The following is a 22745-nucleotide window of genomic DNA, read 5'->3' as shown; positions in this document are numbered from 1 at the left end:
CATTTCCATTAGTTAGTAAAATGTCTGGAGAAAAAAAGGATGATTCTGTGAGAATCTGGGATTGCAGCTAGTTGTGGAAAATGCTCACTCACATTTAATTCATGAGAAAAGTAGATCATATAGCGACAACGCAGAAGATTAAAATGTTTAAACACCATGGTAATATTATCTTGTGAAGTGACATGAAGTTTTGGTACATGCAAATAACACGTACACACAAGATAAATGTGCGCACTGAAGATAATAGTCACTAATCAGGACTCAAGAATTGAGAATCCAAAACAGATGTGAAAACCAAACTTTCCTGAGAAAATGAGAAATTGACACAGTTTAAAGGAGTGGCATTTACTTGAACTCTATAGCACACCTTAAGTGGTGTTGACAAACCCAGTGAGCATCAAATAATGGATTAGGGCAATAAAAAAAAAACATGAAAGATTGAGTTTACACCAAAAATAATCAAAATTGATAGTAAATAAATGTCACGTTTGAAGGCAATTTCTTAACCCACGACATGAATAGTCACCACTCGGAGTCGGAAGTAGTAAAAATGGTTTATTTTGTATGGTGCGGTAGAGGTAGCTTCCGATGGACAGGAAATGGATCCGTGGGGGTCTGAGAGAGGAAGAGAGGTCAGAGTCTGGAACAACGCGAGAGGATGATGAGGAATGCAAAGGGCTTACGGTTTTCTGGATGATCAGGGTTCTTTGGGGAGGGTATGCCAGGCCTGGATGAGCAGGGAGACCGAGGAGGTGGGCCGGTGAGTGGCGGGGAGCAGGTGATCAGGGGCAAACGGCGGGACTGGAATATTGATGGTTCCAGTGATATTGTAGAAAGCGAATATGAATAGATGACTGAAACCTAGAGGGATCAGGAGGGCAGAGCAAGTTAACTGCCCGAAGGGCAGACACACAAATTATGATATCTTTCAGAAAGATCAGGAGGAGGGCTAGAAACTACCCAAGACTGAGTATCATCTGGCGCTGGTGAGTTGTCCTGCTGCTCCTTAAATCCCCTGACCGCTGATGAGCTGATTTGATACAGCTGAGCTCTCCAGACATATCCACCTGCAAACAAAGCTCAGACAAAGATGGTTAGTTCAGCACAGAGCATGACAATAAATATCTCAGGTGTAGTTTTTTGGTTTTAGACGGGAACAGTATGCCCCCTAATGTAAACAGTTTGTTTACATTAGGTGGTGTGACAAAAATTGTTCTGCTGCCAGGCACTAGAGGGCATTTAAATTTTGTTTGTTCATATTCCTTCATGATGTTTAATTTATGTTGAGGAACTAAACACAAGAAGATGTAGGCAAGAGTAGCAATTAAAATCTAACAGGTAATTTAATTTAAATTTGATTTTATTATAGTGTAAAATAATCGACGGATTGTGATGTGAACATAAACCCAAGTTTCTGTTTTATCATTTCAAAAATTGTGTAATTTTATCCTGTAATCAATGTGTAACATTTTTTTCAGCCAATCCTTGCACAAGATTTGGCTTTAATGATATACTATTGTCTTCATGCATTCATTATTACATAACATAATTATGACAGCCATTTTTTAGACCCACATTTTTTTATGTAATCCAAATTAGGCAGACCTTATTAACATGAACATCTTAATTACTGTATGAAGAAAGTAATAATTTATCTCTTTCATTGAAGTTTATATATATATTCTCCGTTTAATACCCAGTCTAAGTGATGGTTTAGCCGAAAGCGCTCTCACAGCTTTTATAGACCAAAGGTTGAGAGGCCACGCCCCCCAGACCTCCCACCACTCACAGAGCAGAATGTGATTAGCTCATCACGCCTGTCAGTCACGCCCATCTGCCCTTGCTTCCTGTGTGCGCGAGCCGTTGGACTCGCTCTGTCTGCGGAGGGTCTTCGGCATGGACAGCAGCTTCACTCCTCAACTTTTCCACGGAGCTTCTACCGCAGCTGCTTTTAGTTTCAGACGGTTTGGAAATGGATTTCAGAGTGGAATGAGTCAGAGCTGAGCCCCTAGGCGAGTTAAACTGTTGAAACTACATTTTCTCCCTCTTTCAGTTCGAGTTGATTAAAGGAAGAAGAGGAAAAATGCCAGTTGCACCTCTTCTGCCTTTCACCGTGACCCCGAATAGGAAGTCTGCCATCCCGACTTCTTTCAGATTAACGGAGAAATTTATTTTGTTGTTGGTGTTCAGCGCTTTTATTACTCTCTGCATCGGGGCTATTTTCTTCCTGCCGGACTCTTCAAAGCTGCTTAGTGGAGGTTTCTTCCGTTCTTCCCCCGCGGTGGAGACCAACACCCGTACCGGTCTGGAGAGCAGCAACTCCGGTTCGGCTGGGAACGTCGAAAGGGTCCTGGATAAAATTAAAAAAGACCACGAACAAGCGCTGCTTGAGGCCAAAGACACTCTGCAGAAACGACCGGAGGATATAAAGAATGACATCTTAAACGAGAAGAAAAAAGTTGGGAATGACGGTCCGGGTCAAGGTGGGAAGGATGTCAATAATTTACCTATCGTTGAGTACCGACGTCCGATTGGGGCGACTGGACAGGAACCGGTGGACCCCGAAACCAGGGAGAGACGAGCTAAAATTAAAGAGGTAAGGATCTGTTGATCCTCCGTTACTTATTTTATTAAACATATTAGATCTGAGGCAGAACATGACTCAACACCATTACGCAGACGTTTCACGTTTCATTTAACTGCAGTTAAATCTATCATCGCAAGTTCTGGTTCACTTAATCAAAACAAATAAAGGTGTTTTATTTAAACCCGATGTGCAAATAGGTAACACATTTATGTCACGATCCGCAGTGTGTGCGCACTAAAAGGTGAAATAGACGCTTTAATCAGCTCAAATTTCACCGGAGTTAGTATGGTTTTCTGTACACCTCTAGAATCAAGTTAAAGAAGGAATGCACGAACACCCTCCTCCTCCTCTGGGCTGTCCTACCCGTCCTACGAGTTTCCCCATGCTGTCTCGGTTCAGCTGTAAAACAAGCTCGGATTTCCCATCATAAAGGGAAATCTATATGTGACCCATATTCTCCACGCACTGCGTAATCCTTGTAAGGTGGGGTCCAGAGAACACACGTCTCCAAATGAGAGATTTATTCACCTCCTTTAACCTAGAACTTCCGTGTTCAGTGGTTTTACAACATGACTTGGTTGCAGCTTGTCTTATATAGTCGCGCGCGCGTGTGTGTGTGTGTGTGTGTGTGAGAGAGAGAGAGAGAGAGAGAGAGAGAGAGAGAGAGAGAGAGAGAGAGAGAGAGAGAGGGTGGAAAAACCAGTGATGAAATCCCAGAGGTAGTTCAGGTGGCAACCCAGAGTCTTCCTCGTGCTTTACCTGATGCTTTGATCCAGTCGATGTTGAAATATTAACTCAAATTTAAAATACTCGTGAAAGAAGATGTGACTTTTGGAGAGCCATGTCCAGATTTAATTATCTTTCTAGTGGACTGCTGATAGTCATGTCAAGGATTGCTGAGGGAGTGAAAAGATAAGGGGTCAAAGTCCCTAATGAATGTGTGTGTGGTTCTTGAGCAGATATCGGCTTTCTGTGAAAGACTGGATAAATTCAGAAGAGTCTGTGAGTGATTGTGGCACACAGCTGCTGATAATGGAAGTTGTAACATGACCTCACTGACCCTGGGAAATTTTAATATAAAAAAAATGCACAGTTTCAAAATGCATAACATCATAATGTTGTCACATAAAGATGAGGCGTTTTGTACTTAAATCTAAAGGATTTATCAACAAGTTTGGAAAAGAGTCTTCACTTCTTCTGTTTAGTTCCTGGTATTCTGATGTACACGGGAAAATCACTCTACTGTGTGCTTAGCATGAATGATGACTTTTTGAACCAATTTTGTGTATTATATGTGACCAGAATTTTACCTCCACCCTGTGACCTCTCTCTAGGCTCACATTCCCTCTGGACTAGTGTAAAAACACAGAAACTCTGGTATTTTCTTATTTTTGCATTTTGTATAGGATGTTGGCTTATCAGCTGCAAGGTGACTTTCATTCATTCTGCAGTAAAAAAATCCTCTAAAGTTAACTGTAATCACCATTTTCACCTGCAAACCAGTATGTCCACTTAAACTCCTAACATTTTAGATTTGCTGATAAACTAAAATGTGATAATATTGAAAAGAGTTGCTGATTTTGGCTCATCTTCCTTTAATGCAATTAAATAACACATTCATCCTGCAAATAAAACCCTTCCAGACGTGCCCCAAAACTTTTTACCTAAAAGCTGTGCTTACATACAGCCCTGGAAAAAGTGGAGACCGCTTCAAATGAGCAATGTTAAAGCCACAGCGTGTTCTATTACTATCAAATTCTGTGTATCCCGTTCACAAACTTGTCCTTTATCAACAATATTTCTCACAAACATCTATTCTAAATATTCCTCTCGGCTTGAAATTTTACATTTTCAAATGCATAAACTGTGGTCAATGTTCCATGGTCATGCACCATCTTGAAGTACGGTAGCTATTGAGGAACACACAAGCTCCGCGTTTCGCATTTACACTTTGACTGTCACCTGAAAGAAACAGTGGAGGGCGGCAGTGTGCCCTGGAGGCATGGAGACCGCCAAACTAACTAAGAAGAATAACAGAATGGCTACACCGTTGAATGACAAACAATGAAATCAAAATACACGTCAAATTTATCAGGAACTGCTCGCGTCCATCTCCCTGGCTCACAGCAGCTTTTCTCCGCTAGCCGATGGCTAACATGCAGCCAGTGTAGTCGGCTCGCGGCAGTGTTCATCCGTTAGCTGGTTGCTAAGTGGCAGCCAGCTTGTTTACTCCACCGCTGCTCCCCGAGTTCCAGGTGACGCCGGATTCCCTGGCTGATGCGATCCATCCTGAGTCGCATTTGTTTTTTACACACACAGGACACGCATATTACACACATAATATGCAAAACATGCAGAAGTATTGGTTATTCCACCATTGTTGATTTCAGAATCCTATTTTGTGTTGTTTAAAATGAATATGAACTTGTTTGTTTGAGGTATTAAGACACTGGCTCTTTTTAGGTTGATCTTTTGTTTTCTGCAGATAAATGCCTTCAAATTTTTTCTTTTAAAACATGATTGCTAAGAAATGGGCCCATGGAAGCATCAGGAACATGATTTCTTGTCAGATTTTAATGTTTTGCAAATATTTTTGAGAAGCCATTGAGTATCCTTATCATAGCCAGCAGTTTTTAGTACCTGATGATAATCTCTTATTATTGTCTGGGATCTGGGGGATGAGGGGTTGTTTAAGCAGCGATGTGAGTACATAATCTCTGTCTGATATTAGGTATTATGTTTAATTTAAGACGTCATCTTCTGAAAAGCTTCAATGATGCTATCAGTGCCATTTTCCACAAACCTGGCTTTGAATATTCATCTTTTGTTTGCAGGTTACCATTTGCCTCTAAAGTAGAGCTTTTTAAAGATAAAATCATTGTTTAAAATTAGGATGAAACGCCTTCTGCAAATAAACGCACCGTTTCTCTTCCACAATGCTTATTACTGTGAATGCTTTAGCATCTCAGCCACCATCTGAAGCAGAGGGACACATCCAGGGAAGTGAGGGTTCATCTGATTGGTGAAATATTTTATTGGTATGCAGAGCATGAAGGCAAGTCACTTGAAAATATAACAGCCTTTCATTTATTGCAGTTCAAGCAGACCTTTGTAAATTTTGCTACCGCAATGACAATAACTTTTCAATAAGTTGGACAGCCTTATATTAAAGCATGCTGTGCTAAACTAATTTTTATGCAAAATTAGATGGTTTTATTACGTGTATTTTCACTCCAGTTGCTCTATATTCTCCCTTTCACCAGCTAGTGAGTTGTAATCCTCTCTGGGGGTGAATTGATAAACAGGAGGGCTTTAAACAATCTGAAACAACAAATACTAAAGAACCCATAAGGCCAGTCCTTGATCTTTGTCGCTGTTATAATTTGTGATTTCTTTTCAAAAGAAAATCAATTACGTGTTTCATGGCTGACTGGGAGGATCAAGTGTATATGGAGGTCACGTCTGAGAGCATTCACTGCAGACGACATGCTTCTTAATCTGTCTTTGATCAAAGTAAACACGCAGACAGATGGAAAAATGGGAAGCATCATCTGTGGATGTGTGTAGCCACGTAAATCAAAGCAAACGTCTGGCAGAGCCTTTAGTCTAATAAAAAGAAGGATAAATGCAGTTTAATCCTAAGAAAATGCATGATGTGATTGCGTTTGTTTCTCCCTCTATAACACCGTAATACAATGTAGAGTAGAGAAAAAACAAGTCCGTATGGTTTCTACAATACAAATCCCCTCAAACACACCACATCCTCTTGGCAAACATAGGAGATGTCACAGACGTAAATCAGCTGGAAAAAACCCGAGTTGTTTTGACAAACCTGTTCAGTTTAGGAGAAACATTGACACAGCAGGACTGGTTACGCCCTCCTTGATTAAACACTAACATCACTCATGACGAGTGTCAGCGGGGGTAACTTTTCATTTGTCTGTATCAATATTTCTTTAGTCACGCTTATTGATCAGAAGCCCATAGTGGATGTCAGCAGCCAGAGGAATACATGTAACCTGTGGTGATATATATTTGTCTGCCTGGGTAGAGATAATTGGATATGCTGAGCACAGTTTTGGGTATTCACTTGTCATTTTTCTCCTGAGAAGGTTCAGTTTCCTGTACTCTACCTGCCATCAGGTAATAGTGGCAGGTTTCAAATCACTATAGCAAAAACACAATGTTTCGTCCGCTTGACTGCCTCTTAAATTAATACTAACTATATAATGCTTCTTTTTTTCATTATTTTAAAGTGTCACATTAGTGATCACAGACAATACATTTAAACACCAGCAAAAGAAATTAGAGTTTTAATAGTAGTGCCTAAGGCATGGAGTTATTATTCATGGCTTCATTTATCAGCAAGCTTCTTCAGCTCATTTGTTTTTAATGTAAATTATAATAATAAAAACTGACACCTGCCTCTGTCTAAGAATTAGATGTTAGGTGTTTGTTATTGTCTTTTACAGTCTGCGTTTTTATTGTTAGTTGAATCAGAGCTCTACCTGAAACTCACCTGTGGAACAATGGTGCATAAGGAGGCTATTTTGTTGTTTATTCTACATGTATGCAGAGCTAAATGACAACATGTGGATTATTGCAGCTTCGTGTTTCAGATTTTCTCTCCTTTTGTCCTGCTTTTTGTAGGATGTTAGGACACGGCTGCTTGCTGGCCTTATCCACTACATATGCAAGGTGCAGTTTTAATATTGAAATCATCAGCTGTTTGTAAAAAGGTTTGTTTATTTATTTGGCAGACGCTTTTATCTAAAGCGACGTACAATTGTTAGCCTATAGGGCATGTTGTGTTAAAGGTTACAATGTTATGGTAAAATAGGCAGATTTTTGTGTATTTTTTTTTTTTTTTTAATATCTGATGTGGTAAATCGCTCTTCATTGTACTCGAGGGAACATTTATAGCTGTTGTTGCTCTCTTAGACTTTTATTAGCAGGATCAGAAAGTTGGACCGGTACCAACAGGATCACTGCTAGAGATGATTTATGATTAACTATAAAATCTAATTTGTTATTTTTTCTTAATGGCCGAGGCGTCTCTACAGAGACTTGTAGTTTAAAGAGCAAGTCCCACCAAAATCTCCTTTTTTTGCTAATAACTTATATAAATAAGTGTATTATAGTGTTGTAGACATGTGTAGTTGTTATTTTTGCATTTTGGTGCATTTTCTTTAAAAACTGAAAATTCAGCCCAAAACCTTCAGTCCAGCGCCCTCTTCAGCTCAAAATTATTCTACACAAATTTACAACAGCAGTTTGAAATTTGTCTCGACCAATGGGTGAGACGTCCCATACAACGTAACCAGGTCCCATGTAAGGTGTCAGACCTCTGTGGCTGTAAGTTATAAAAGCATCGCGGTCTCAGCCAGGCTTGTAGAGTGGACTCTGATTAGCCGCAAGTGAGTGTTTATGCTGTAGTTTAGCTGTAGTCATTATTAGCATTGAGTGAGGGTCCCAGCAAAGCTTCTAGTATTATGATTATTTAGTTCCAGTAGCTTAGCTGTTAAAGTTGTAGTTTAGTGTTTTTTGCATGTGACTCTTTCACCAACTTGATGGAGTTTAAACCGGGTTATGCTGGTTTGAAGAGCGTTTCACAAATGAGTCCAAGCCGTTCCAGTAATTAGTCAGATCCCGCTGACTGCCGCTTCCCCAAAACAGAGATTTTGGGCCCAATCTGAGGTGAGTAAGCTAAATAATTACTTTTAACATCTTCCATAGATCGTTCCTTACCAGTAATTTTGCAGCTATATTTATAAATGCAAAGTAAGAGAGACGTGGACGTGGTTCACGTAATTTAGTTAGTATCAGTCCTAGAGAGCTGCTATCCAGCACGTTTCAGTGGTTTTTCTGCTTTAACATGTTAAATTAGCTGTTCAGCAGCTCAGCAATTTGCTGCTGATTAAAATCAGGTGTGTTGAATCAGATAAACCTCTAAAACATGCTGCATAACACCTCTCTAAGGCTGTGGGGCTGAACCCTGCGGCAAACCTAATGCTATGGCTAATGGCTACATACCATTCAGAGCTGGTTCTGTTGGGTCGGCTCTGGTGGTTTCAGGCAACTCACAAGCTCTAAACAATAAGGCTCAGGTCTGCTTGTCTCCTACAAATAGACTTGGTCCCGTTCTTCTCGATCATCTGGGTAAGGAAGGGGAGAAAAGTCCTCCACTTCTAATGACTGCTCAGAGTGAAGGGAGCTAGCTCTCCCTGTTACACAACCATCTTCGTCACTGCCACGGCTCCGCCCTCTCGGTCCGCCAGGCAACGCCTACTAATGTTGCATTTTTCAAAATTGATAAGTGGGTGGAAAAGGACTCTGAGGCAGGCTTGACGAGCCCTTTAAGCATCAGACTGTTCTTTGTCCCACATGACAGGACCAAGTAAAAACTTCTAATCAAGACCAAGGTTGAGTGATTGGATGAGTTTCTTAACCATCTGCAATAGTCTGAGCATTTCACCCATCACCAACTACAACGACTTTTCACATGCTACATGCTGCTTCCACAAACTGATTAAGAATGATTGTGATTGGTTGATCGCTGCGTGTAGAGTGTGTCCAGTCTACAAAACGTCCTAAACATCAGCTGTGGGAATATATCGCCCATTATTAGTTGGACTGACGAATATCGATTTGAAACACTTTACATATAACCCAACCTTAATCAAGACCGACGTAACTGGCTACTAAAACAAGATCCAGGATCAATTCTTGCCCTCTTTTCAGCGTAGCTGCTGTGGGTGTTGGAGTCTCCAGACTAACAACCAACCCTTCTGTAAATCTTTCCTCTTCTGCTCCGTTCGGTTTTTCTGCCCTTTTTGTTTGTTGGGCCAATAATTGTGTTGACCACTCACAGCTACACAAACACACCCTTACATGCCGGTCTTGATCTTTGGTGGCCTGCTGTTATTTGGAGATGGATTTTACAGTTATTTGTAGATAAAGCTCTGAGACACCAGTTCTCAACTAAAACGACATCACCAGCTGACCCAGTTATCCAGGGGTCTGCCGTTCTCTGTTCAGTGCTCTGTTTCTTTTGACGGTGTCTTGTTTGCTGTAGGCAGGGGACAAGCGGCAGTGGCCACTCTGTAGGATAAACAAGTTGTTGTGACTGACCAGCACAATCCTACAATCTGCTAAATCTGTTTGGTTCCTGGAAATCAAAGGCTCTCTGGAGGATCCAGCCTCCCTACAGTGTGCCGCTTGGGCTTTCGCTCACTCTCGCTGAGGCTTTGGAGGCGAAAGCAGCTGGGGGGTAATCATGAAAACCTCGGCTGATAAACAGAAGGAAGGTGAAGGTGAATGAAGCCGTGAATTGTTGGAGCGCCTGCATTGTGTGACACAATAAATTACTTTTCTGCCTGTCAGTTACACGTTGCTCACCATTCTGAATATTTATGGCTCATTCAAGGCATTTTTAAGCTTTTAAAGGACATATTTTTCCTTATTTAAAATTTTTCTTTATCTTTTGTTGAAGTAAAGATGTATAATTTTCCAAAAAATGTTGTCATAAAAGTTGAGGATATACAGAGAAAAAGCTTCACCCGCTGCCAGTGAAGTGTGCCCCTGTGGTAAAGTTAGTCAGACATCTTACCAAAAATGTTTCCATACAGAGAACATTTAAGTGATGTATTTCAAAATGTGAGGTTTTCTGGGCACGTCCAACTGGGAGGAGACCTAAAGGGAGACCCAGAACACGTTGGTGGGACTATGTCTCTCACCTGGCCAGGGACCGCCTTGGAGTTCCTCCAGAAGAGCCGGCCCGAGTGGCTGGGTAGAGGGAAGTCTGGGCCTCTCGACTTAGGTTGTTGCCCCGTGACCCGACTCCGGATAAGTGGAAGAGGATGGATGGATTTCAAAATCTAACATACACATCCTCTAGTTTTTTGTTAAATGTTCTGCACAGAAGTCCTAAATTACCTACTGTTTAATTATCTTTTCATATCCAGGGAGTTCGGAAGGTTTCAAAAGTTTTCAAAAATGATTGTTGTTCAAAAGATTTTTTATCTTTGGACTTTAACTGTTTTTTATAAGCTGTCAACATTCTCTCAGTTAGAAGCTAGCATCAGGTGAAAACATGAGCAGAAGAGGATTAATTTTCCTAATCTAAAACAAAGCCCATAAATGTTTGATCAAACTCTATTACGGATCTTAAAAAGAAAAAGTAGTTTTAATCTTTTGAAAGCAGAAGCGATTAAAAAATGCTCTAGATAGCGTTTTCTCAAACCACTATTGCGTAATTTGCTTGAATCTCCGAGTCTCATTTGCTTGCTCGATCCCTGCAGTTAAAGCCAGTCTCAGTCTAAGACCTACTGGTTTTATTCATACTTCCCACCAGCTTCTACCTGCAGCAACGCTAAAACCAGCATCTCCTGCCAGGGTTGAGTCGGGACCCTACAGGCGCTCAGTCGCAGAGCCGTGCTCTACTTTGAGCAGCAGCTGTTGTCCCGCGTGACTCATTGTCCTGTTTCATGCTGACTGATGATGAAAGATAGTGTGTGTGTGTGTGTGCACCAGGAATGAGGTGGAGCTTGTTGCTTTGCAAAACAGATGCAAATGAGCATTTGGCTTGCCGTAAGCAGCATGTTGGCATTATGTATTTTAAAGAAAACTTGCTCCTTGTTCTGTCAGCCCGTCATGTCCTGTGGCACATCTTCCTCTTTAAGATGCACATTCACACAGCAGACTGGAAGCTGCTTCTTGTAAACACAAATCTCAAAGGGAAGATGCTGGAGGTTTGTAACAACCTCCATCTGAAGTTGAGGAAACATCTCCGTCTTTTCCCACTCCTTACACATCATCATCCCTTCTTCATAAACCCTAGAAAGTTTTGTTTTTTTGCCGTGGGTGTGTCTTTCTAAGCACGAGAAGTCATTTTGCATCTTGACCAAACATCAGAACCTTTAATGTATTTTCTTTCTCTACAAACTTGGCTGCCTGTGAGCCGTGTTTCTGAATCGACCATTTGAACCAGTCGACCTGGACCTACTTCCTTTCTTGGAGTGGAAACAAGACACTGGTTTGTGGATGCCTGGTAGAGTTGCCGCTCGCCCCTTCAGGTGCTTTGTTTCTAATCTGAATCTCAACTTCTACCTTTTATTTTAGCATAAATATAAACTTTATGTTTGAGTAATGCCTCCTAATCCAGCAATGTCCTTTTATTGCCTTCAATAAACTCACCCAAAACACTCATAAGTCCACAATTAAGGAAAAGGCTTAAAAATCTTTAATTATAGTAAAATAGCCAATGTAGAAAGTTATTCTATCTAAAACACTTTGTTTTGCAAATGAGCTGCGACAGAAACAGGACTGCTAAGTGATCCTTTTGAAGGCGCTTTTCTTTTGTATGATCTAATATGTTAGAGAGACTGTCTTGGCACGCATGTCCAGTGTTAAAATATTAACATCACATCTGCATTGTTCGGATCAGGAGGTTTAACACACCCCAGAGAATAAAAAGAAAACTTTTAATATTATTAACTCTTTTCATTTATTTTTACTGTATTTATTGGGGGGGATCATGTTCATTGTTAGTTTTCTGATTTATTATGTTCAGAAGCATCATATCAGCTTCTATTTGAGTGTTATGAGTCACAGTAAACATCAACTACTTTAATGTTACGTTTATTAGACCTGTAATAAATGGTTTTCATCATGATGACATGATAACGTTGACACCACTGTCGCCACCATTCAGCCAATGTGATAAGATTATATGCAGAAGCTTTAGAGCTGCTAAACCTTAGTTGGACTTTAGATGTAAGCCAATAACTCGCGAAATTACAAATAAAATGAGAAATAAGACATTTTCAGACTAATTTATGGTGCAGTCACATGACTGTTGCGATGTGTTTGCCGATGAATGTGTTAATCTTCTCCCAAATTGTCTAATGTACCACTTCAGTTTCATTCCAACTCTGAAGTTTTAGTATTTATCTCAGCTAGGGCTGCAGCTATCGAATATTTTTGTAATCGAGTACTCTATCGAATACTGTATCAATTAATCGAGTACTCTAATAAATTATTCTTTTGCGTTTGTAAACCATTATATCAAATAGCATGTTATAAAATATGAAAGACCTCTTGAAATGAGCAAGCAATTGCCAGTTATTCTTCAAGTTTTATTTAAAATTAGTTTTCAAAACTTCAGCACTTCAACTTTACTTCACAGTAAACAAATGCGAGCGGCTGCGGCCCAAACAGCACCAGAACCGCTCACGGCGCATGCTCGCCAGCTGTTTCCCTATTAACACTCGTCCGTTTTAATTTCTACACTTTTTTTTGTCTCACACTAACAAGGATTGTCGAAAGCATGTTTGCTGTGATTATGTCAAATTATACTGATCACAAAACATTTATTTACTTTCTTTCGTTTTCCTCTGCCACTCATAAATACCCGTGTCTTCCTGCAGCAATCCCGAGGGACAATGGACATCAATAACACCACAGTAAAAAGTCCGACGTGTTGTAAAAACTGCTATTTTTAGCACATTTTAAGTCCGACGTGTTGCTACCAGACGTACGGTGTGAGCTGAAACTGAGTGCTACAAATGAAAAAGTTGCACATTGTCCGCAGAATATATAGAAATACAGGCTAAAATGCATTATCTTGTAGAGGCTCCGAATCTGCTTGCAGAAGTGACATTTACATGTGGATGTTTCCTGGTCAGGTGCTGCAGCATCGAGTATGCGGTGTTGTGGTAGGCTAAATCCATTTTACAGTATTTACACTGGACTACGTTTTCCGCCTTACGGCGTGAAAAATGGTCCCACACTTTTGACATTTTATGTCTTTTTCACACTCCACCGGGATCCACGTTGTCCGCCATGGCTTAAGAGAAAGTTAAGTTACATTCACTACTCGCGTGTGCATTCAGTGCAGTGTGTATGTGCGTCACTTATTTCGGCCCGGGTGAAACATGACCCCAGGCGATTGCAAAGCCATGAATTTATTAAACATGAATTAAAAGAAGCCTCGAGGCAGAGAATTTGACTCGAGGCTTTTTTGTACTCGAATTATTCGAGGTACTCGAGGAATCGTTTCAGCCCTAATCTCAGCTTTCCGTCTCCTACCTGGTCAACATCAATCCCAGCCTTGTGCAGCAACTTGTTGTAGTCGATAACATTTAATATTGTTGCATCCTTCCTTTTTAGTCCTAATGAACAGCCCTCAAGCTTTAGATAATTTGAATGTTGCTGCGAATAGAGCATTAGTCGATAAAAATGTTTAGTCTGGGAAGGGTTTGAGCACGAATGTGTTTGCTGGTAATGTTTCAATTAAGAGCTAGTTACTAACTGGTTAAGTTTCCATTCACGTTCTCAGTAATTGTGTGTTGGAATCTTTGTTACGTCCAGCACGTAGCCCAAAGCCAGCCCCAGAGTCCCACACATCACAAATCTACATGGAATATTCAGCTTCATCTCCTGTGGAGGAACCCTCTCGGAGGCACGTTTTGGCTCTCTGCTGTCACAGCTTCATTACTGCTCACACACACTCACTGAGAAATGAGTCGGAAGGCTCGGAGCACAATAAATAAGATGGATCACAATTACGATCATCTATTTGTAATATAGGTCAAAGCACTAGCAAACCCTGGAGTGTGGACAGGGCATCACACTGCTGAAGTAGGACTGTACGTATAATTACAACAAATAGAATAAACTCACTGACCCACCGGGTTTACAGCAGTTGTAGCATTAGGCTTTTAACTTATTTATGTTAAACAGAGAATTTCATCAGCTGCTTTTGAGTTTAATTTTCTTCCCTCCAACAAAAACTGTTTTAGGATTGTAGCAGAAAAATGTAATAAGAATTTTTTCTGCTTAAACTTGACTTGTGTGTGTGGAAAGTTACATAATTTTTTACCCAAATGTTATTTCTCCTCAAATTTTTAGGCTCCAAGTTTTATGTCTCAACTTCATTCTTTAACCTAGAAATTGCCTTATTTTATTGTGAAATAATAATATTTCAATAATTCTATATAAAATAAATATAAAAAATAAAGCTAAATAATTCATAAAACTTTACGGTTGCTTGCTATTTTCCATGTGAGTCCATGCATTTACAGATACTGTCTTGTTCTCATCAGTGCTTTAAATGGGAGGAAAGAAGCCTTTTGTGAAACACAACACTAGATCCACTTTGTTTATCATATTCATTATAAAAAATGTCTCTTTGATGTAATAATCGTGTCCTATTTCATTTTAAAGAATAAAATAGCCTACATAGATTGCTCAGAAAATAGATTTTTTGGATCTGTTTTTGAATTTAATGATAAACTCCGTTTTATCATCCAATTCTGTTTTCTGCAGAATTCATTGGCCGTAATAAGTTATAGAGTAACAGTAAATCTGCTGCGTTTCAGATAAAAATCTTTTACTCGCCATCAGGAAATTGATGTTTTTGGTGCAGTATGACATGAAGTCCCCTGATGATGTCATTTAATTCAGTTAAATGCTTTTAAACAGGCAGAAAATGTCAGTGAAGTGAAATGGGTTTTGTTTACTGCCTAGAGAAATGCTGTTTTTTGTTTTTGTTGTTGTTATGAGTCATTGTGTGCCTGTGGAAGTTTGAAATGTTCCTTCGGCTCTCCGGTGGTAAGGCAGCAGGCAGTTGGCTAATGCTGCTGTGTGCCGAGCTTACATGAGACAGAGAAATTAGTGCCTGAAAAAGTTAGCTAAATGAAATGTCAATAACAAGCCATCAATAACCCTTCAAGCTCCCTCTTCAAATCACTTTGATAGATGCTTCGGTCTGCATTCACTCTGCTGCACTTACAGCTTGCTGTTAGGAGCTCGACCACCACAGAAGGGCTGAAACCGGTTCATATGCATTTAAAGCAAAAAATGAAAGAATCTAAAGAGACATGAATATATTTATATATATAGTATACTGCTAGCTTCAGATAAAAAAATCTAAAATAGACTTAAAGGTCGAGAAAAGGAAGTGCTGCAGTGTTTCTGTTCCTTCTCTCTTACTCAGAGCTCCTGCATGTAAAGACTGACCTTTTCAGCCAAAGAGAAGCTTTTTCAGCTCTTTTTTTTAGAGTGTATCAATATGCCACCGGTTTGACCCGAAATGGACCTGGTTCTCTTGTGGTTGCATTTGTGTGTCCTCCCCCTCCTGCTGGGATCAGCTGCCTATTGATAGACTTCAGTAACTCTATCATCATGTTCTTTCTTTTTGGGTGTCGGAGAAGAGGCGTGGCCGCCTCCTCTGGTTTCTCTTCCTTTTCTTTCTGATCTGCTTATTTCTTTTTCTGTAGACACATTTACTCAGCATGCAGACACAATTCAGACCATGCTTCTAATTAAATCTTTACCTACTATTGTGGTACCGTTTGTTATGCTGAAATTTTCTTTTTACATCACAAGAAATAACTAGTTTATTGAGCCTTTTCTACATGCAGCTCTTGGTTTTCATTGAGTGAACTTGAATACACTTGGGTTGGGTTTCTGATGTAATTCAACTCAAATTAAAACAACTAGTAATATTAGTAATGATGTGCTTTAATACAAGGTTTGGAGAATTAAACGGTTACAGGTCTATTTTATTATCGTCAAGCCAAGACTAGAGAAAAAGTGTTAAAGGAACCAAGAGTTAAGCAACATGTTTGTTTATCTTTGGGTGATTCATTTGCTCCTCTGGAGAAGTATTGTAGGCAGGCTTTTATTGAGGAAGAAAAACAGACGATAAACTATTTAACCAGGGGAGGATGCCACTTTGGACATGGCGTCTCGTGGATTGTTAGCAGTCTCCACTTGGACTGCAGGATTATTAGCATTCCCCCTGCTGAAGGCAGTGATGTATGCTCGGCGCTGCAGCCTCACGGTGCTCCCGGTGAACACTTGGGTATAAAATCTATGGGCCAGTGTTCCCTTTAATGATCTCGTGTAAATGTCGTAGCTCTTGCGTTGGCAGGGCCAGGAGGTGCAATTTGTTCAGATCATTCTCTGAGCCACAACAGTCCTAGCTTATTAACAATCAGAGGTTATTAGATGCACAGTCCTCAGATACACAACACTGGGTGGATTACTGCTATAATGGATCTGAGTTAAGTTTGAATTAGTTTCACTGATGCTTTTTTTTAATGTTTTGTTTTCCGTTGTTTAGTAGAATTGTGGAACTCACAACTACCTGTGTATAAGAAGTGGGCAGAAATTCTCTTCAAATTGTTAAAATATACAAACTGGAGTAATTAGTCAGGGTCTAATGGTACATTCAGCTCACAGTACATGGTACTGGCTTATGAGAATAAGACGGGTACCCACAACCACCCCGTTGTGGGGGCATCATCTAAAGCAGGGGTTCCCAAAACTTTTCAGTCCGTGACCCATAAATGAACAGTTTCAAAGTCTCGCGACCCCCTGGAGATGAGTGAAATAATTAAACACACACGTGGAACTTAATCTTTAATAAGTGTACTCAAATAGACAGGTTTAGAACCCTCAACAGGTAAATATGGTACGAATTTACATTTGAAAACTGTAAAAGGCGACTCTGAAAACATTCTTGCTGTTGTGAGCAAACTTTAACACGTTACAATCCTTTGCAGTTTTTGTATAAGAACAAGGCAGTCAGTTAGCTTTTTGGTTAATTTCAGCTTCTAAAGTGACAGCAACTCAGTGCCACAACAATCTCCACACTTTCTCCCTCATTTTACTCTCTCCCGTCCTCCCTGCACACGCTTACACATACACAGCATTGCCATGGCAACAAATGGACATGCATCTCTGCCTCCCTTGAGTAAACATTTCCAGAACATATTAAAACAAAACTCCTAAACAGGTTACAAATGTTTGTAACAAATGCAACGCTTGATGAAATCTTAAAAAATGGTAACAGAAAAGTGCTTTCATTTCGATGTAGCAAAAAAACAAAACAAAAAAAAAACTCATGCAAAGTCACAAACGATGTAATACAGAGGAACTTTGTTTCCGTGCTTATTCACATTTTCAGAAAGTATGAGATGGATGGGCAATATGCTTGGAGCCGAGCAAGTCCATTCTGGGTTTAATTTTAGAGATGGCCACTTGAAGATCATCCTGCACGTTAAGACGTGATCTGTATTTATTTTTAGTATATGTGAGGGTTGAGAAAGTCTTTTCACACAGGTATGTGGACCCAAACGGCATCAGAATGTCAATCGCAGCCTTAGAAATCTGTGGTTATTCTCTCTCTCAACTGAAATCCAGAACTCAGTAAGCATCTTTGAGTTAAAAGCGCTCTTTAAGGTGCGGTCGCTTGGCAGTTCAACCAGTGCGTCCTCAATGTCGGACGACAAATGATGTGTGAGATCTTATCCAGTCATATTTTTCTGGAGCTTTTTCCTCAGGAAAGAACTTGATAAAGTGTTCCAAGAGGGTTTGAAGGTGCGTAGTGATATACCCCTTTACAGTATTAACACACAAATCATTTTCCTCCATGAACTCCTCCAGTTCAGGAAACATGTCAAAACAGCCCGTTTTTACTCGTGCAGACCACCGATCCAGTTTCCTGTTGAATGCATTGATTTTGTCATTCAGTGACACGATGTTTGCGTTTTCAACTTGTTGTGATGTGTTTAACCCGTTCAGCTTGTCAAATATGCAAGCCAAGTATGCTAGCCTTGTTAACCAGTCAGGATCAGTCAGATGGGCAGCAAGGTGAGACCCGTGCTCCAACAACAATAGGCGCACCTCGTCCCGCAGCTCAAACGCCTGAGAACGTTTCCCCGTGACAGCCACCTGACTTCTTTGTGGAAAAGCAGACTTTGATGCTCTGATCCCATTTCGTTGCAGAGAGCAGCAAAGAGTCTTGTGTTCAGAGGACGGGATTTTATGTGGTTGACAATTTTTGTTGCACTCTCAAGCACCGTTTTAAGCTCTGGGTCTAGCGATTTACTCGCCAGAACTTCTCTGTGGATAATGCGGTGCGTAAAGTTTATGTGTGGGGCCACTTGTACAACTCTTGCTTTAAGTCCTTTATTTTTCCCCAGCATTGCTGCAGCACCATCTGTGCACACACTGATGCATTCATCCCAAGACAGCCCCTCCTCTTTCAGTTTTTTATCAATTTCTGTGAAAAAGTCCTCACCTGTGCACTTTGCTGACAGTGTGGTGCAAAACAGCATGTCCTCGTAAAGTTTTCCATCAAAACTGTATCTGACAAAAACGAGCAGCTGTGCAGAGTTTGCGACTTCTGTGGATTCATCTAACTGCAAAGCGTATTTTCCTCTCTTGACTCTGTCAATCAACTGATACTTGATGTCCTGCGCCATCTCTGTGATGCGCCGGGATATTGTCCCATCAGACAGCGCGATCGCTTTCAGCTCCTAGGCTTGTTTATCTCCATGCATTATTTGGCTCATTGCGATGGCAGCAGGTTTTATTAGGATCTCTCCGATTGTGTGTGGCTTTTTTGTCTGTGCAATTAGATATGCCACCTCATATGATGCCATTTGAGCTTTTGTAGAGATTGATTTCTGGTTGGTCAAAACTTTCTTTTGGCTTTGAAATGCTCTCTCTTTTCGACGGAAGAAGTCTGCTGGTTTAGATGCAAATGAGGAGTGCTTAGTTTTCAAATGTCAGAGCATTTTTGCAGGCTTAAAGCTCTCATTTGCAAGCAACTCAGTGCACAATACACATTGGGGGTGTTGTATTTCGTTTATAACAGTGCATGTAAATCCATACTGGATATATTCCTCTCGATACCTGCGAAATTTAGGCGAAGGCTGATTCAGCTGCGCCTTAGCATCTTATGGGCTCCTCCTCCCACCTCAGATGTGGAAGGTGGCTCCCCGCTGATCTCTGAGTCTGCTGCTGCTGCATGATCAGTTGGCTTCTGTTCGTTGTCTCTAATATGTGTTAACCAGCGCTTCATATTGCATATAAACCATATTACCGTAAAACTTTTTGGAATATTTGAGTTGTTCAGAAGAAACGTGTTTACCGCGGCGCTGCAAAGTAACCCGTCGGTCACAAATTGAGCTGCCGTGAGAGCCTTGTTTCGCGACCCAACAGCAGCGTATTGCGACCCCGGAAATGGGAACCCCTGATCTAAAGTAACTTCATTTTAGGCAATGGTAGGTTCAGTCATCAAGGGCCAATGTTTTGGACCTTGAGGGCCACTATCCTGCATGTTTCTGAGGTTTCATTGCTTCAACACTCCCAGTTATGATGGTCCAATCATCTTCTCATCACGTTCCAAAGTTCTGCTAACCACTTACTAGGGGTTGTATCAACTAGTCGACTAGTCGACTTCACTGCTCTGTAGTGACTTTTTATGCCTTTCATCGACTAGTTACTGTCACGTGATAATGACTGACAAGATGGAGTCCTCGGAAAAGACAGCAGGTGATGAGCCCCTGCGCGTCAGGAGGCGAGGCACTGTGCCAGAGCGTCGGTATCTGACACCCGCCGTAAAACGGACATTTGACCCAATTGTGACCTTTACGGGTACTCTCTTGCAATTTAACCTTCCCCTCACCCCATCCTAACCTTAACCAGCTTGCGCATGATCGTTGACGCGCTCCAGGCATCTGCGTCCTGAGCACGACCACAGTAACATTATCAAATTAGGTGTCACCACCTCAAAAACAAATTTAACACGCAATCGTTTATGTCGACTCATTTCCTTTTATGTTTTCTGTCTTTTATTTGTGCCTGATGCGTAGAGCGGAGTGCATCACCTGTTTTGTCCTCCGGTGACGCACCTCACCGGTGCGGCTGGCGCGCTGCGCGCACTCCGCTGTTTTTGCGGTCGGTAGATCTGTAAGAACCGCAGTTCAAAGGTAACTCATAAGGTGAATTTATATGAAAGGCCAGGTACCACTTTTTCTTCAGGATTGAGAGGAGATGCAGGAAGATAATAAACAGATAGGACAGAAAAATAGTCAAATAAAAACAAGTTAGTTTTTGTACCTGGTGGTTGCAACAAACAGACACCATTGAAGGTAATCTGAAGTGAGGAACAGAAAATGAAATTATTATTTTAATGTTTAGAGCAGCAGCATCTCTGAGAGGCTGCAGGAGCACCAGTGAGTTTGCGGCCGCACAGGGGAGGGGGGAGAGGGCTGAAGCAAGATGCAGAAACCACCGTTGTTAAAAGAGATGTGTTAGAAAATTTTAATTTTAATTGTCAAAAACTCCAGCGAACCAAACGCTTGGTCACCCATCGTCAGTTTTAGCTGCTTCAGGTGTGTGACGTCTTCAACGACTAGTCGAAGTCTACTCGATTTTCTTTACTTGACGGTCGAATTTAAAAAACGGTCGAATTAAAAAAAAATTAAGTCATGCAACCCGTACCACCCACCCAGATTCAAATCTCATTAGTTTCAGCAAATTAACTTTTAAAAGATGCAGGTTACTGGTCCTCAACCATCACAATCAGTGATTTCCACCCCTGATCTTAGTCTTAGTCTTAATCATGAAGACCACAAAATACACCAAAAACAAAACAAACTATTTAACATACAAATGTGAAATACAGAGATATTGAAGTTGATGCGAGTAGAGTTTTGTTTTGATCGTGGTCTGTTTATTTCCCTTACTGGTATCAGCCTGTAACATGAGCTTAGATTCAGCCCATCTGGTGCTATCTGATGAGTGCCGGGTTTGTTAGCTGATCAGATTTCCTTCCTGGAGTTGGGCTCCGACTCACGTAGAGTGGTTTGTTTTGATGCTGGCCCTTCTGTACCGACCACTGAAGTCAATGATATCCAATAATAGGTTTAGAGACCAACTGTGGAGCATGTTTATGGTAAATACAAGCTTCAGGAAGTTAACAGTCTGAGCTGGCTTGGATTGGAAAGCTTTCTATGCTGTGCGCTCTCTGGACGGGTTGTGGTATTTTGACAACAAGTCTTGTCGCCCTCTGATGGGAAATACTCCTGGATATTCAATATTGGCGTGTCTCGAGTACTACAGAGGTTTTGGTTGGCTGATTCTCTTCCTCCTTAATCCAATTCACTCTAATACCCAGAATCACTGGCTGTCAATCACATACTCCATTTATTTTTCAATCTCTCAGTTCTTCCCTCTCGCCTTTTTCCATGTGAGGACTAGAATCTTAAAACGGCTTCGTCTGCCATCCTGGAAATTATACTGGCTTGTTTTTTTCCATTTTGTCGAATCATAGAGGGACAAAAACCTTGAAGAAAATTTGTTGAGTGTGAAATTCAACAAGAACATCATGCACCTCCACAGAGGCCAGAAAATTTTAAGAATGACTGTTTTGATCCACTCTGCAGTTGAGAGCTTTTGTTGCTGAAGCAGCTGCAGATGTTTTATGATTTCTTATTCATATAACAGAAACAAAAGGCTGTTTTGCCTGCTGAAACACGATCCTACCTTTTGTCCAGGGCAGCCCTCATCTGATAAATATCTTAATGCAAAGCATAAAGTATTTAGACGCTCAAGAAGATTAACAGTCAAGCTGAGAACTGTAGAAGTTTAGGCGAGTGTTATGCTCTTGGAATGCCTTTGCTTAAATTGGATTTACAATAATTTCAATTATCTTCCGATTTACTAAAGTTGTTGGTAATTACACATTTAACTCATAAGATTTCCTCTGGGTTTGCTCTGCAAGTGATTACAAGTGTTCAATTTAATGTGAGATCAGCAAAGCAGGAGTGCTGTGGTATTTAAATAGTTATGAAGTTATAGGGAAATTATTTACAGTCCGATTCAATTGATAAGGTGGCAACCGAAAAGTGGTTTTGAAGTTTTAAATGAGAACTGAAAATCTGTTCTACATCAGTAAAGAGCGATGGAGAGCTTTCACAGTGAATGCCAGATTTAATGAGTCATTGAAGAAGCTTTTTGTTCTCAGCACTGTATTTTTACTGCAGGTTTTTTTAACCAACATACTTGTTTTATGCCCTTAAATGTATTTACACTGACTTGAGTGATTCTTTACAAGCATGAATATCGTCAGCAGCAGCTAAATGTTGCGCCCCAGGTGCATCCAGGGGTCAAATCAACATGACTTTTTAGATATTTCGACCTAAATAATCAAGTAATGCAAAAATGACAGTGGTAAAGAAAGAAAGAAAGAAAGAAAGAAAAGAATCTTTTATATAGTGCCTCTCAAGATAAAAATCACCAGGCACTTCACATAAACAGAAAAAGAATTAAAGTATAAAAAAGATTTCAAAAAATGATT

At 40.5% G+C, this 22745-nt stretch overlaps 1 protein-coding gene across 1 annotated transcript in view; it reads left to right on the top strand.

The window, feature by feature from the left end:
* The first annotated feature begins 1920 nt into the window (after positions 1-1920).
* The window catches only part of man1a1 (mannosidase, alpha, class 1A, member 1), a 110541-nt gene continuing 89716 nt past the window's right edge, over positions 1921-22745 (top strand). The window contains exon 1 of the mRNA XM_015947565.3: positions 1921-2596. Coding sequence (XP_015803051.1) covers positions 2084-2596 — 513 coding nt within the window. The 5' untranslated portion in view covers positions 1921-2083. The remainder of the gene's footprint in view (positions 2597-22745) is intronic.

Source organism: Nothobranchius furzeri, chromosome 2 (genome assembly GCF_043380555.1).
Source record: "Nothobranchius furzeri strain GRZ-AD chromosome 2, NfurGRZ-RIMD1, whole genome shotgun sequence".
Lineage (NCBI taxonomy): Eukaryota > Metazoa > Chordata > Actinopteri > Cyprinodontiformes > Nothobranchiidae > Nothobranchius > Nothobranchius furzeri.
The sequence above is the reverse complement of the archived record's forward strand: the minus strand, read 5'-3'. Positions and strand labels throughout refer to the sequence as shown.